Source organism: Atractosteus spatula, chromosome 13 (assembly GCF_055471065.1).
Source record: "Atractosteus spatula isolate fAtrSpa1 chromosome 13, fAtrSpa1.hap1, whole genome shotgun sequence".
Lineage (NCBI taxonomy): Eukaryota > Metazoa > Chordata > Actinopteri > Semionotiformes > Lepisosteidae > Atractosteus > Atractosteus spatula.
Window position 1 is genome coordinate 21411648 of NC_142718.1, and position 14782 is coordinate 21426429.

Genomic DNA, 14782 nt, shown 5'->3' on the forward strand with positions numbered 1-14782 from the left:
ATACTTTCCAATAGATCTTCAATGGATCAATGAGTGGAATATTAGATGATAATCAATATACTGTATGTATAATCACCAATTTTATTACAATCACAAAGACCTAAAATAAACACCTCATCACCTTTATAAATTTAAAACACTTCTGTGGCACTACAAACTTCAGAAAGCTGATGCAAAAGTACTTCTTACTTCAGTATCAACAAAAAAGGTACTGTATTGTTAATTATCATAGACAAGTAAATCATAGACAAGAATAAGAAAATATTCCATTGTTCATCTCTCTTAGAAGGTTTATAAAGCATGGAAACCACTGCCTTATTTGTTTCTGTGATTCGAAAGCACTCGAGCTAAGCAAAAGCCAAGCACTATGAGAGCTACAAGCATCTGGTTGCTTTCAAGAGAGTCCTACTGATTCCAAGCATGAAATATTAAACAAAAATGACCTTGAGCCAGCAGTGCCACACTGCCTTGTGGCTTTGCTGCACACAAGGGACACTGCTAAGACGATGGAACATTCCCATAGTACCTCTGTTATCTGCAGGGCAAAGTATAGACCAATACACCAGCACTGCAGTTTCAAACAATGTTAAAAGTAATGAAAGTTTCTAAACTTTTTATGTGACTCAAATCCCAAATAAAATGTTTTAGGATAGGGTGGCAAAGTGATGCAGCGGATAGCTGCATCACTTGCAGCACAGGGGGCCTGGGTTCACTTCCCAGAGTTCTGTCTGTGTGGAGTCTGTATGTTCTTCCCATGTTCACAAGGGCCTCCTCCAGGTGCTCTGGTATTCTCCCACAGTCCTAAAATGTACTGGTAGGTTAATTGGGCTCTTGGAAAATAGACACTGTTCTGTGTGTGCCCTGCGATGGGCTGGCACCCCATCCAGTGTGTATCATGCCTTCTGCTAACTGCATGCTGGGTAAGGCTCTGGCTCTCCTGCAACCCTGGAGTGGATAAGGTGTTAGAAAATGGATGGATGTTTTAGATAAAACTGAGACATGATGTGTGATGCATTGCTTCAGGATTTACAAATCCTTACTAAGCAGATTTTGCTTTGCCTGCAATTAAACAAATAAGCTGAACTAGACAATAAGACATTTTATCTAACACACAGTTTTCTGTGATTAAGATTTTGTACTCAGAGAACTACCTATGACCTTTCGGCACACAAGCCACAAAACGTGACTTCTTATGTACTATGCATCCTCCCAGTGCTTCACGAGGTCTTCAGCTGCATGGTTTTTCAGATTTCCCAGGCTTCGCTTTTTCCACTGTACTGTATGTGGTTTTCTCCGTGATGTGGTTTCAAGCTGAGTTCATGTGTCACACAAATCAGATCTACACATTTTAGAATATTTGCTTTCTTAAAAAAGAAAAAGGTCTTATTCATGGTTTGATCGTGTATTAAGTTTCAGAAAAAAGATTTAGATGTCATTATTACCTAAAAGGAATCCTAAACAAGTATGAAAGACCTATTTATAGCAGTTAATAAAAGCACATCTCAATAGAAACAGCCTTAAGCCTTCTACAGAGGGGTTGGGGGCTATTTCTCTGTCAACAGTCAATTGAGCTTTGCTGGTATTTTTCCACATATAATGTTTATCAGATGTGTACTGTATGTAATATCAATGAGACTTAACTTTTAAGAGTTACACTTTGAATTCCCTTGTTGTGACATTAAAGCTTAGCACTGGATAACAGAACTGCCAGTTGAAAGGAATTTATACAAAGCCCCATTCTTAAACAAGTTTGGCACCTGAAAGAAATCACATTCTGGACTCCCGTTTCCAAAGAAAAGCAAGGATTTCTCCATAGTAGTTACTAACTAAAATGAGTTTATAAAAAAATACCAATTCGTGGGGAAAAAGAGCAAATGAATCATGTGAAATCAGGTAGTTTATCATCACAGAAAAATAACTAGGATTTTAAAATTTTATTGTCTTGATGGACACTTCAAGTACATTGCAGCAAGATTTGTTTGAAAAGGCAGTGGTGAGCAAGACACAAAAGTTGCACGCAGACATGTTAATATATGTCACCAGAAAATACAGTATGGTAAAAATTGGATAATAACAGCATTGTTACAGTATTTCACACAAAGAAGCGGCTAATCTGAAGCCAATTGAAAGAACCTTTATATGCAGGAACAGTCATTTTCCAAATATGTAAAGCTGCCTGGCCGAGATAAAAACATGATGCTATAACTCAGTCTTTTAGCAAAGTAAAATCACATTTGGCAGAATGGCCTCGTGAACAAAAACAGCACAAAGCATACAGTATGAAAGAGGAGTCCTTCTCCAAAGCAGCATTCCCATGAGGCTTGCAGGATACAATACCCACAAAAAACACACAGTAAACTGGTCTTCAGCAGTTCTCATGGAGTAAGAAGAGCTTGACCATGTCAGGCACAGGCAGTTCTGGGATGTGAATGAGCCGGTGTTTGCCAAGTGCTCTTCGTATGGCAATGCGACACAGGTGGGTTAGCATTCTGGGAGTTCCTATGAAGGCAACATTGGAAACCATGATAATCCAGATACTGTGTTTGCATGAGACATGACTGTCTTCTGCCACTGTAACTAAGTTCCATCTCATATAAATAAGTTGTTAGATTAGTTTTATTTCCATTCATAAACCACCAAGGTCATTTTATGTATATATTCCTGCAAATATGCCACTGACCAGGTGCATTCACAAAACGTATTTTACAAACTAATGAAACTACAAGCCTCAAGTATTCTTGACAAGAATAATTCAAATAGGAAATACACTTCAATTATTTTTTAACCAAAACAGGGAAACAGTTGTTTCAAAAAGAGTCTAAAGATTTTATAAAGAAACAAAACATTTTGAAACAATAATTATTGAAGGAATAATTATTTTGTAGGCCATTGATGTATTTTGAGTTTTAATGTTCAATTAACATCCTTCTTTTATGCATTTTAAGCTTATATCTTAAACCAGGAGGATTTTAGATAATGTTTTAAAGTAAAATATGAAAATGTTCATTACAAAAGAAAAAAAACTCATACTTTTTAGCAGTTGCCTTGATCTTGTACTAATAAATTTGACATTACATGCATTTCATCTTGAAGGTTTGTGAACCTTCTGGAAATCTTTACAAAACTAAGAAAGGGTAGAGAGGTTTGTCACTGCACAAACCACAATCCTGTGAATACAAGAGACAACCCATTGAAAATAAAACAACCCAATCTGTAAAAGCGTAATAAAACAGCAGACACAGACAAAGATAAGGCAGTAATGGAAAAAAACTCTAAAACCTGCAGAACAACTATCTGCCTTGAATTGCAGCTTTTGGACAATTCCTTGGCCTATACTTCATCCAAACAATTGGCCATGGAAAACTACATTTTTGGTTGCTAGCTCTCTATTCCCTTTTAAAAATAAGATTGAGTGCTATTCAGCGCTCTCAGTGTCCTTATTAAAAAAGAAACGTGTAGCAGTGCCGTCTGCTACGTTTCATAGTTAATGGGAATAACAACACCAAAGAATTAGATTTGTTTGAGGCTGTTTCTATAGGGAGTGCATTTGGTGAAAGACACAGTACAAATATCCATTCTCATTTGGCACCCAAATAGCACATAAACATTCTCCATTCTCTCGATTGTGAGAAATTCTCAATTCTCAAAAATGTCTCAAGCTGTAAAGGCACTTGTTCGGAGTTTAGGATGAGCCTTATCGCACAGATATCACTGGCTTGACTGTGGGCTATTTCAATAATCACTTGTGAGCTTGGCTCCCTGAACAGTGATGCAGAATTGGCTAAGAATTGTTGGGATTGTGTAGGTTTGATTTAAGCACTGTATCCTTGCTTTGACAGGAAACAACACCCTGGAAACAAGCAGGTAGGTAGTTGGACAGTGCACAAGAGTTAAGGTGTGTATGTTGTTTTCAACTCATTTCACAACTTTGGAGACAATCTTCTGAGACCTTTCATGTTTCTGTTTGTCCTATTATTACAAATCAGATTACCATATTCTGACAAGTGAATGGGCCCAAGGAGGTGTTAATCCACACACAAACATTGACACATGGTAGATTTAAGGCCCTGTTACTACAGTATTCTTTCATGTACAGTAGGTACAGTACATGGTTTTTCATGTTGTAGAGACAGAAAAGAAAACTACGTAATTAGCTTTGTCCCACAGATGTGCTTTGTTAAATGACTTATAAAACTAATAAGTATTGTATTTTAATTATGTATTAATTTATTGTTAAAATACAAGTTATCATAGTAATTTATCTATGAAATATTTTTTTCCAGGCAGTATTTGACAGCATTTTTATGAAATAATGGAAGTAACTGGGAGAAGACATTCAGCTTTCTAGACCTGATCACTCAATTGCTTCTCAGATGTCCCATACATACACAGTATGAGCCTTCCCACAGCTCATTAATACTTTCTGCTTTCTAGGCAAAAAAATTAACAGACCATTCTATGACAATTAGTAAGACAAATACAATGATCAGTATTAAACAAAATCAAGCGGTAGGTATTTTTCCTTGGGCACTATTTTTGTGCATCATTAAAATTAGTAATGTGAGAAAAGCTGACCTTACACTGAGCTGGGGAATGGACAATTGCTCAAGTGTGGGCTCTCAGTAGATTGCGGTACACACCTTCTTCTTTATCTGCAGCTTTGCATATACAGTAGGTGGTGTCAGGCCAGGCCTGCTGTGTGAGACATTAATGAAGTTTCTAAAACGTTCTCAGAGACCCGAAGCTTCTCAGCGAATAAATTCCAAATTTGCGAGCGCATTTACTGTATTTTCATGGGACACATCTGTCTCCCAATTCATCACAACTTCCTTAAGATTAATAAACTCAAAAACTGAAAATGTACTGTACGTTCTTTATGTTCATTTTAATAAATTTAGTTTCATGATAGAGAACTGTGCACTACTGTGTTTGCCTTCCATCATGTTATTACAGTATCTTATTAAGCACATTTGTGTTAATTTCTCCATTATTATCATTTTTAATATTCATGTACAGTCCAGGAATGAGTACAGTTCCCTTTAATAATATTAATAATAATAAGCTTTATATAGCAACTTTAAAAGCAACTTCTCAAACCTATCTGCAGAAAAGTAAAAAAAAGTTAAAACTGAAAACAGCAACAAAGACAGGAAATTAAATTAGCACACAGAAACAGAAGGGTTTCTAATGTAATGGAAGCTGTAAATGGGCAGACAGACTCTGAGGTATAGCAAAAGAAAAGCCCTGTCACCCACAGAATGTAGACAAGCTTGGGGGACAGACAGGAGACCAGAGTCAGATGAACGAAAGCTTTGAGGTTGGGAGTAGGAGGATAATAAGTCAGGATAATAAGCCATGCGGAGACTTTTAGATAAGTATGCGGATTTTGAAGTTGACATTAAACCTGATAGGAAGTCAATGCAAAGACTCCAGGACAGGAGTGATGTGTTCACTTGCATTTATTTATTCCTTTTACTATAGCATGTGGAATCAAAATTATTATTTCAACTGAAAACACAACACTTCATGATCATTATTTTATCAGGCTGCCTGTTGAGGATTCTGGTAGCTGAATTCAGGACATACAAAAATTTGTTCAGTGTGGATTTAGATACAGTGGTGAGTATGGCATTGCAGTAATCAATTGTAAAGAAGACAAATGTGTAGAGCAGCTTCTCAGCGACATTCAGACAACATAGGATGTACCATAGTCTGCAAATATTTCCGAGATGGAAGAATCATGTTTTTACAATGTTTTGCACATGTGGGTCAAGTATTAAGCTTGGATCAAATATCAATTAATTTATATTTTAATTAAAGTATGGATTATGGATATACTGTATTTAGTATGGATGTAGATTTGATTATCATCGACACAGAAATGATCAATCAGACCATGTGATCTGAACAGTTGACCACGTGAGAACACGTAAAGGCTGAATAGTAGGCGGCCAAGTGTCAAGCCCTAAGGAACACCAGAGTTAATGAACCCAACCCCTAAGAGAGACAAAGTGTTGGCATAAAACTCCACAGTCTCAAGACAAGAAAGTAAGATGTCATGGGAAACAGTGTCAACAGCAGCACTGAGGTCTAGGCAAATAAGGATGGATTGAGAACCGGAATCAGAAGCCATAAGAAGATCATTAGTGACATTAACCAGGGCAGTTTCTTTGCTGTGAAATTATCTTAAACCAGATTGTCAGGGTTCGAAGATGTTAAACTCATAATGTATTTGAAATCACTCAATGAAATACTTACTTTTTGCCTCCTTAAAGAGCTTTAAGGCCTCTGGGTTGACTCGAATTCTGCCCATGGTCTCTGGGTCTGGGTCCTCCCATGGAACCAGGCTCAGGTCAGCTCCATGGTCTATCATCAACCTGACGAAAGCAGGATCACAGCCATGACGCAGCACAGCATCCATAACACAGGAGGCCAGGCCACGACACAAGGAATTTCGGCTCACAGGACCCATGTAGTTGTAGTCCGGGTTTGCTCCAGCCTTTAGCAGCAAGCGGAAGCAGTTGAGATGGTGGTAGGCAGCACTAATGTAGAGGGGGCACACCACAAGGGTGGACAGCCGCCTGGCACTGAATAGTGGATGCCTAGGCCCCAGCTGCTGGTCCACATCCACATCAGCATTGTACCTAGAAAACAGTGACAGAGCTGCACAGTGCATTCACTGCATGTCATTGATCATGGGACAAGAGACAAGCACTTTGCCATGGGCCTGCTTTAGCATAAGTACAGTATATACTGTACAGTACTGCTTCCTGACAGTAGAAGTGAACAGAAGTCAAAATCTAAGCACCACAACTTTCAGATATCAAATCTATCAACTCCATAACATTATCTGGAAGGAAAAGGTGTTTATCTATAATATTATCTGTATACAAACAACCCTATTATGTATTTTCTGTGACATGTCTGCTGGTTTTATTTTATTAATTAATTATATCCAAAATTTTGAGTGAGGGCTTATAATGACGAGTCACAGTTACAGAAATAAGCTTGTTGTAGAGCAGGACAGTGAAATGAAGACTAATATCTAAATCACAGATTAGGTTTTAACATTTGTTTTCTGTATACTAAATTACTTAATCTGTGCACAAAACTGGTTAATTCATCACAGTATGGCTATGTCATACTGATTCTTTTTTCACCCAAATTACCACACTAAAGGAGATATAATAATCTGATACTTCTTCATGTCTCGTGACATGGACGTCTTGTCTGGAGTTTTTCTGAACAGACTAGTTCATATTTGATCTTAGATTTTGATCTAAATATCCATACATAATTATATGTATGTCATGCTCCTCTGTGTTGTATATTTAATCTCAAGGAGCTGAAGTCTACATTATGTAGGTAAAATTAATCAACATATCGGTACCTGTATTAATGACTTAATTAATCTACACAGCTATAATGACTCAAATGACCTGCATTTCACATCCTATATTTTGAAATATTGACAGAATCCCTCCCTCCTGTAGAGGAGACATTCTGAAACATTTTACTACAAGGGGAATTTAATTGTATATATTGAGAGCTTTTTAACTTCTACGATTTAGAGATATCTGTAACTATATCGCTTTGCACAAAAACTATTATAAACTGGAGATTTTTATCATGATCATCAGAATGTACAGTAAATCTGTATATTTTGTTAATTCGTTCCTTTTACTATAGCTTGTGGGTTCAGAATTATTATTTTGATGGAAAATACTTCATGATTGTTATTTGAACTTTTCTCATTCACCTGGACATCGATTTGTATCATTAACATCTTCCCATGTTAATGTGTAGTCTATGCACAGCACTGATGATAATCACAAGCCATGTTCCCATTAGCACTTGATCACTTTTGTCAGCTTTTTCTGCCCGATCTACAGTTTCCACAGTGTCGGTTTGCTAGCGGGACATAAACATGAGTGTGGAGAGAAAGCCCCCTTACCGGATGAGCTCTTGCAGAATGTCTACCCTCCCCACTCTGGCAGCATGATACACAGGCGTGCTCCGGTGGTGCCGGCTCCCATTGGGATCAGCACCAGCCTCCAGCAGGATTTTCACACAGTTCAGGTGCCCGTTGACCACAGCCACATAGAGCGCCGTCTGCCCCTTCACATCTACAAGATCCACCTCTGCCCCTTGCTTGATGAGATAGTTGACACAGTCCCCGTGGCCAGCTGTGGCAGCAATGCGCAGGGGAGTGCAGGGCAGCCAACCACAGCACCACACAGACTTCTCATTGATCCGTCTACATGTAGAAGGAAAGGACCAACAGCACTCAGGGTTGTCATAACGGTAGCACGCAAGGAACTGTATTTAATTGAGAAATTAAGAAAGACAACAAAGACAACACAGACAACAAAAAAAAAAACACCAATCCACATCAAGTGCTGTTTGCTATGGAAGAGGAGCCTTTTCCATTGGCTCTCTGACCGTTTGAAGTTCTCCTCTTGCAGAAGGCTCTTGATAGTCTCCAGGTCACCTACATATGCAGCATCGTGTAGGCGCATGTCCTCACACTGCTCCAGCGGCTTGTCGCAGAACTGCTCCTGAAGCCATTCCTTCAGATTCCGGCCTGCAAAGACAACGAAACATGATGTAAGTTACTCCAATGGGAGAACATATCAGCTTTTTATTTCCTGTCTACCAATACCTATATCCTTGGGTTATCTACCCTGGTACCCCTGGCATGTTCTTTGCCAGTTACGATCCTTGCATTATCAAGGATACAAGTTAGTTTTCTCACTTATCCCGATGAAAGTAAGGAATAGTACCACTGTACAGGATGGATCCATGAAGCTGCCTCCCTATAAACAGCACAAAGTGCGAAGTATATATTATTTATCTGTTATGTGATTCACCGTTTCTGAAAATGACAAGAACATAAAACAAGAATTTTACCAAAATAACTTGTGGATTATTGGCAGGTTGACTTAGTCTGTCTTTCTGAGAATTACGAGTTATCAGCTGAAGTGATGTCAATATTCTTACATTTCATCATAATATCTTGATACAGAGATGGGGTTTAGCGCACTCTTCTTAGTGAATGGATCAGGATGTCATGTCATGTCATCTGCCAAACCACTTTATACCCTATGGTGTTGCAGGAAGCCGGAGCCTACTCGGCAAGCAACGAGCGCAAGGCAAGGTACACCCTTGCCGAGGCGTCCCCATTGCAAGGCAATTGAAAGCCAATCATACATGGGGACAATTTGGAGGCCACGGTAAAGGCCGAGGGGGGAAATTTGGCCTGGACACTGGGATAACTCCCTACTCTTATCGAGAAATGCCCGGAGATCTGTCCCCGCCACTATACTGGGGCATTAGGACCCACACAGATCGCAGGGTGGGCGCCCCCTGCTGGTCCTACTAACACCACTTCCAGCAGCAAGAAAATCTTCCCAGGAGGTCCCCCATCCAGGTACTGACCAGGCTCAAACAAGCTTAGCTTCAGTGGGAAGCCAGTTGAGAGCTGCAGGGTGATATGGCTCCCCACTGCTGGACCAGGATGTGTTTCAGAGAACGGAGCACTTGTGGGAATCAGCACTAATAAAGACATTTAAAGCATGGTTTAATGGGGATGTGTTCCCAGAAGCACAGTATGAGAGCTTCATTGACATATCAGTAATGGTGATACTGACATTCATACCACAGAATATAAAGCAAAATGCATATTAGACAGAAAGGTGTTTATTTTAAGATTATAGTTACAGACGAAATACATTAAATTTGGCTACACACCAATACATTCTGTGAGAGCTTGCATAGCTTAATCACTGTCTGCCTTCACTCCTCCAATGTGGCCTTTGTGGGAGAAGGTACTTCTGCCAGAATGGACCAAGATGTGAGTCATCCTGGGGAGCTTGATTTTTTTTTCGATGAAGGCATCTAGGGAAGACAGGTATTAGTACTTCTGCTGCTACTGAAGCATCTCCTGATAGCAAACGATGTCAGCAAAACCCATTCCATTTCATTACACTGCTGTGTTCAAACACAGGATCATTCCCTGAGAACGGTCCAGTGCCTCTGTTACTGTAGCACTGTTTATAGACAATGTGAAGTCAGAACCGGCTGGAGAACTCTCAGCTCTTGTTTCATCTTCCTTCTCTTCTGCTGCACAGTGCCGTCTGATATCCAATTGTTCATCAGTATGTGCCTCTCCACTGGACTGCATCAGCTCCACTACATCATTTTCGAAATGCCTCATCCTCCAGGCATTTCAGATTTGCCAATGTCACGTCGAAGGTTGTGAGCATCACCATCAAAGTCATGGAAATCATGACACACCTCAGGCAAGACCTTGTTCTAAACTCCACTGATGCAGCTGCTGGTGACATTCCGATGTTCTTGATGGCCTTCTTGATGTTGAATGTCTTCCAGAAGTCACAGATGGATTTCCCTTCTCCCTCAATCTTCTCCATGAACTGCATGAAAGTCTGCCTCAGCAAGTAGACCCTGAAGATGGCTAAGACACCCTGCTCCATCTACTGTAGAAGGGAGGTGGTGCTGGGTGGAAGGAAGACTACTTTCACTCATACTGCAGCACAAAGGCTATATAAGTTTTCTGGGAGTTATCCACCAATGGCACAGCTTTGGGTTCCAAGCCCTTCTCCTCACAGTGATGCTTGACTGCAGAACAAAAATGAACATTACAAACCATTGTTGAAAGATACCAACAATAATCCATTCCTTCTTACTTATGCTTTCCACAAAACAGAGAAATGCTACTTGCTGTAGAACAGAGTGTTGATATCACAGGATGTGTCACAGTGATCGGCTTTGGTCTAACATCTGGTGAAGCTTGTCATTTGTTCCCAAAAAATGCTAGTGTCATCCACATTCAAAACAGAGAAGGGTAGTTGTCATTTTCTTTGATTGCCTTAAAGAGACATAGTAAAAATGACTTGCAGCTTCAAAATTAGAAAAAATTTAAATGAATTCAAAATCCTTTTCATAATATGTGATACTGGTGACTGAACTAGGAACATTATCTGGTCCTCATTCTTCACAATTGTTATGATTGTGGATACAGAAAAAACTATGGCTATGGCCAGTATCAGTCTGGTGCTTACCGATGTTTAGACACCTTAACACTTCCTTTTTCTTGTCTAGAAAAATACTGTTGTATGTGAATAATGGACATTTATGGGACAAAGTGCACTATGGTAAATCATTGTTAATAAAAGCAGCGCTAAAGTACATGTGTTTGTGAAACCTCTATTCCCGAATTTGTGATTCATTTTTTTTCAGTTATTCACTCTGTATTATGAAATCATTTTCTCTAGTATATTTTATTTTTATTATAATTACTGTCATTTATTATCATTACTGCAATCTACTATACAATAAAACCTCTGTATTTGCAAGAATACGGTACTGTACAGTACCTTGACATTTCCAGGAGTATTGATTCACAAATGCAGGACTTAAAAGTTCATGGGGAAGATAGGATAGGGTTCTGCCTGCTTGTGAAACAAATGTTTCCATTGTAATTTTTTTTTGCTATTACTGTTAACTTAATTTGAAAACTATTTATTGCTGGTAATAAATTTCTTCATGAAAAAGAGTACAGTAAACTTAAAACAAAACAGTGAGTGTTTTCTCCCTATAATTCAAGTGCTTTCATGTGCAACAATTATTGTTCAGATATCATATCATACCCTCTACTAGAGTTCCCTTTTCATTTTTAGTATAAAGTAGTACTTTAGTACTTTTTTTAGTATTTTATTACATATTATTATTATTGCAGCACTACTATACTGTAATAAGTTTTATTACACACAGTAAAAACACAAAAGTACATTGAGTATGTACCACTGTACTTACCATAAACTGTCTTGCATACAGTGGCTGGGCATAAAAGTGGGTTTGTTGGCTGCTATTGGATGGAGGCGGGCAGTGTGAATAGAGAGACATCTGAAGTCTCACTCCCTTTCCACTCACTTTCCTCCTCCATTATCCTACTCCTCTTTCTTTTCTTTTGTTTTCCTCTTCCATTTTTTATGAGGAAAGTTGTAGAGGGTTGGGGTTCATATCTGGTTATGTCCGAGCTTACATACAGTTGGGGTTCTGATCTCTAAGGTTTAAAGAAGCCTGTCATCATGGTCTGCTTATCTACTCTCCTGATATCGTTCAGATGCTGCCGATAAGGAGCAACCAAAATTCTCCACTCCTCTTTTAAACTTGGTGCTTCTTTCCACAACTGGATCACTGACTACAAACTCGTTAATAGTTCTGCAAGCTTAGCAGAGTAAATGTGCTCAGATTTCGTTGTTCATCATCATCACTATTATCAAATTGTGTCGCACTAGGCAGCTGTTTGAACTCTTCATTCGTCTGTTCCTTTGATTTTACATGGATAACTTCTTCAACATTTTCTTTCATGTCATCAAATCCTTCTCCTCCAGTCTCTTCAGAAAGAAGAGGGATGGATTTTACAACCCCATTTATCTTGGGAAAGCCTTCAAAGTTAGTCACTGCTGCATCCCACAGATTTTTCCAGCAATTATTTATCATCTTGACAAACCTCCGTCATTGTCAATGATGGATCAGCTGCAAAGGTTTCATTGGCAGCCTTATACACATTTCGAGTATAACTTTTAAAAGTTTGCGTTGGCAAGCATAAACAGAAACTCAATGTTAGGGTGTGCATGCTCTAGCGGGCTTTTACAATTCAAGAGCACCTTTAAGGCAAGGTTATTTGATTGCTGATATTTCTCCACTTCAGGAACAAAGCAATTATTAAACCAATCCCAGAATATTTGCGTCGACACACACAAACAAACCACCAATGAATGGGCATCCGTTTCTTATTTTTCCTTTAAGTACTCAACCTTTCAAACCTTGTTTTGAATCTTTGTTGCCACCCTATAGCAGCCAAGAAAGGCTGGGGATATCGACACCTTCTATTACATGCTCATTAAGGCACAAAGTTTGCTGCCTCAGAGTCATGCTGTCCACCACAGTTTTTCTATCGTTCACCATCTCTTCATCCACAAATTCAGTCTCTCTTCCATCTTCTCAATGTAGACATCACTGTGAGGTGCTGATTCCCTAACACAAGTGCGAATTTCAGTTTTCTTCTTTCGGATATAGCGAACAGTCGTTGATACCATACTCACGGGCCACAGCACTTGCTGACATACCACACTGCAACTCTATTTTCTCTGTAAGCTTCGTAACAACTTTCTTTCTCTTTCTTACACATTCATCAACATTAGACTTGCACTTGGGAGCCATTGCAATAACTGATGGGGGGTTACTGAATGTAAAAACCATCAGTTAATAATGACACTGATTACAGATACAGCTGTTGACGTACATGAAGACAACTTTAGTAAGTACAGAGACTGAGGCAGGTCGGGTGAAGTAAATCCACAGGATGATGTGTAAGTGGGTGCCCTAAATTAATTACATTCCAACTGGGCAGTTACTGTAGCAAAAAGGAGATTCTGGTCCACAAATGATATAGATCACTAATGATCTTGTGCAATAATTTTTGAACTCACAAAAAGTGAGGTTTTACTGTATACTGTATGTTTTACCAATTTAATTTTAAATCCTGTTACCAGTTAAATTTGACATATTTGTGCTTAGTCTTGTTGATAAATTTGAACCTGGTGTTTTAGGTATTGAAAAAATGTTCCATCCATCCATCCATATTCACTTAAAAAATATCAATACAGTGCTCTTTCAAAGCAAAGTTTTTTTATAACATAAAAGTAATCAAGCTACTTACTGAAATGTCACAGAAAAAGACACTAAAAGACTGATGTAACTTGAACACTTGAATACTGAATGAAACAAGAAAGCAGGTCCACTTATCCTCCCTGGTACACAAAAATAAGCTGATACGTTTTAGATTGGACTAAAAGTGGGTAGCATAAACCGATATTGCTATTTTAGCCTGAGTTCTGGCATAGACTGTATACAGACTATCTAAAAGAGAGTGCATATGCACTCATAAGTACTGTATAACTGACTTCAAATTTCATAAAGGTGCTGTATGGGAAGTATAATTAATGCACGACGCCAAAATTTATAATTGTATTATTCCTTTTTAAAGCTGAATGAGCACAAGGTTGAATAGCTAAATCACACCTGTACCGTAAGTGACTCTGGTGCACACTCGGGCGAGGTCAGAAACGCTGAAGATATGTTTTGTACGCGATTAACCGTCAATCCTCTTTTGGCGTAATTACTGTACCTAAATGCTGCAGGAGCCCAATAACGACGTCATAAAACGTCTTTTACAGTACCTGCATTTGTGCTGCTTGCCAGATCAAAAGCTGTAGGACAGGGAATGCCAATAACAGGCAGCTCGGTGTCCCTATCTAGGTCTCCGCCTTCCGCCATTTCCACGGTGCGCCTACACCTTATTTTTGTCTCTGCATTTCTTAAATACTGTATCTGATACTTTTAACCGACTTGGCAAAACGCTTTATTTTTGACACATGCGTCTCCACTTGCAGCTCGCCTTCAGACTCAACCTGGAAGTTCAGTGTGTTTAGTCCCTCCTTTCTCCATTTATATTGGAGTACAACAGCAGCAGCTTCCTGCTTCTTGACCCCCCAGTTAAGGTGGAATTGCAAGACAGGAGCAAGTGCTGCATTAGCGCATTTTCTTTTTCTAACGGACCGCTGCTGAATCAACAAGCTGGCTGTAGACATAAGTAAGGTTTGTTGTTAAAACGATCACTGTGGGGAAAACATTTAGGAATCAGTTTTAGTAGTAGGTGATTCAGGAATTTACATACGACTGCCATAAAAAAGAC

At 39.0% G+C, this 14782-nt stretch overlaps 1 protein-coding gene across 2 annotated transcripts; it reads right to left on the reverse strand.

Annotated features, from left to right (window-relative positions):
• Positions 1-1919: 1919 nt before the first annotated feature.
• On the reverse strand, positions 1920-14508 carry asb1 (ankyrin repeat and SOCS box containing 1). Of its 2 annotated transcripts, XM_088931112.1 has the most exons (6): positions 14268-14393; positions 9751-10638; positions 8443-8584; positions 7955-8257; positions 6259-6644; positions 1920-2499 (listed from the first exon to the last, which is right to left on the reverse strand). In XM_088931112.1, the coding sequence occupies exons 2-6, from the start codon at positions 9773-9775 to the stop codon at positions 2366-2368; spliced, it is 990 nt and encodes a 329-aa protein (XP_088787238.1). In that variant the 5' UTR covers positions 9776-10638; positions 14268-14393; the 3' UTR covers positions 1920-2365. The 2 variants fall into 2 exon arrangements, with proteins under 2 accessions (XP_088787238.1, XP_088787237.1); XM_088931111.1 differs by lacking the exon at positions 9751-10638 and having other exon boundaries at positions 14268-14508.
• Between the last annotated feature and the right edge of the window lie 274 nt (positions 14509-14782).

Bases quoted from the DNA above. Each gene is read 5' to 3' on its own strand.
- asb1 (XM_088931111.1), bottom strand. From the start codon at position 14,364: ATGGCGGAAGGCGGAGACCTAGATAGGGACACCGAGCTGCCTGTTATT. The intron at 8,585-14,267 runs GTACTGTAAAAG...TTGTCTTTGCAG, and splicing joins GGCAAGCAGCACAAATGCAG to GCCGGAATCTGAAGGAATGG. The intron at 8,258-8,442 runs GTCAGAGAGCCA...TTCTACATGTAG, and splicing joins CAAGAGGAGAACTTCAAACG to ACGGATCAATGAGAAGTCTG.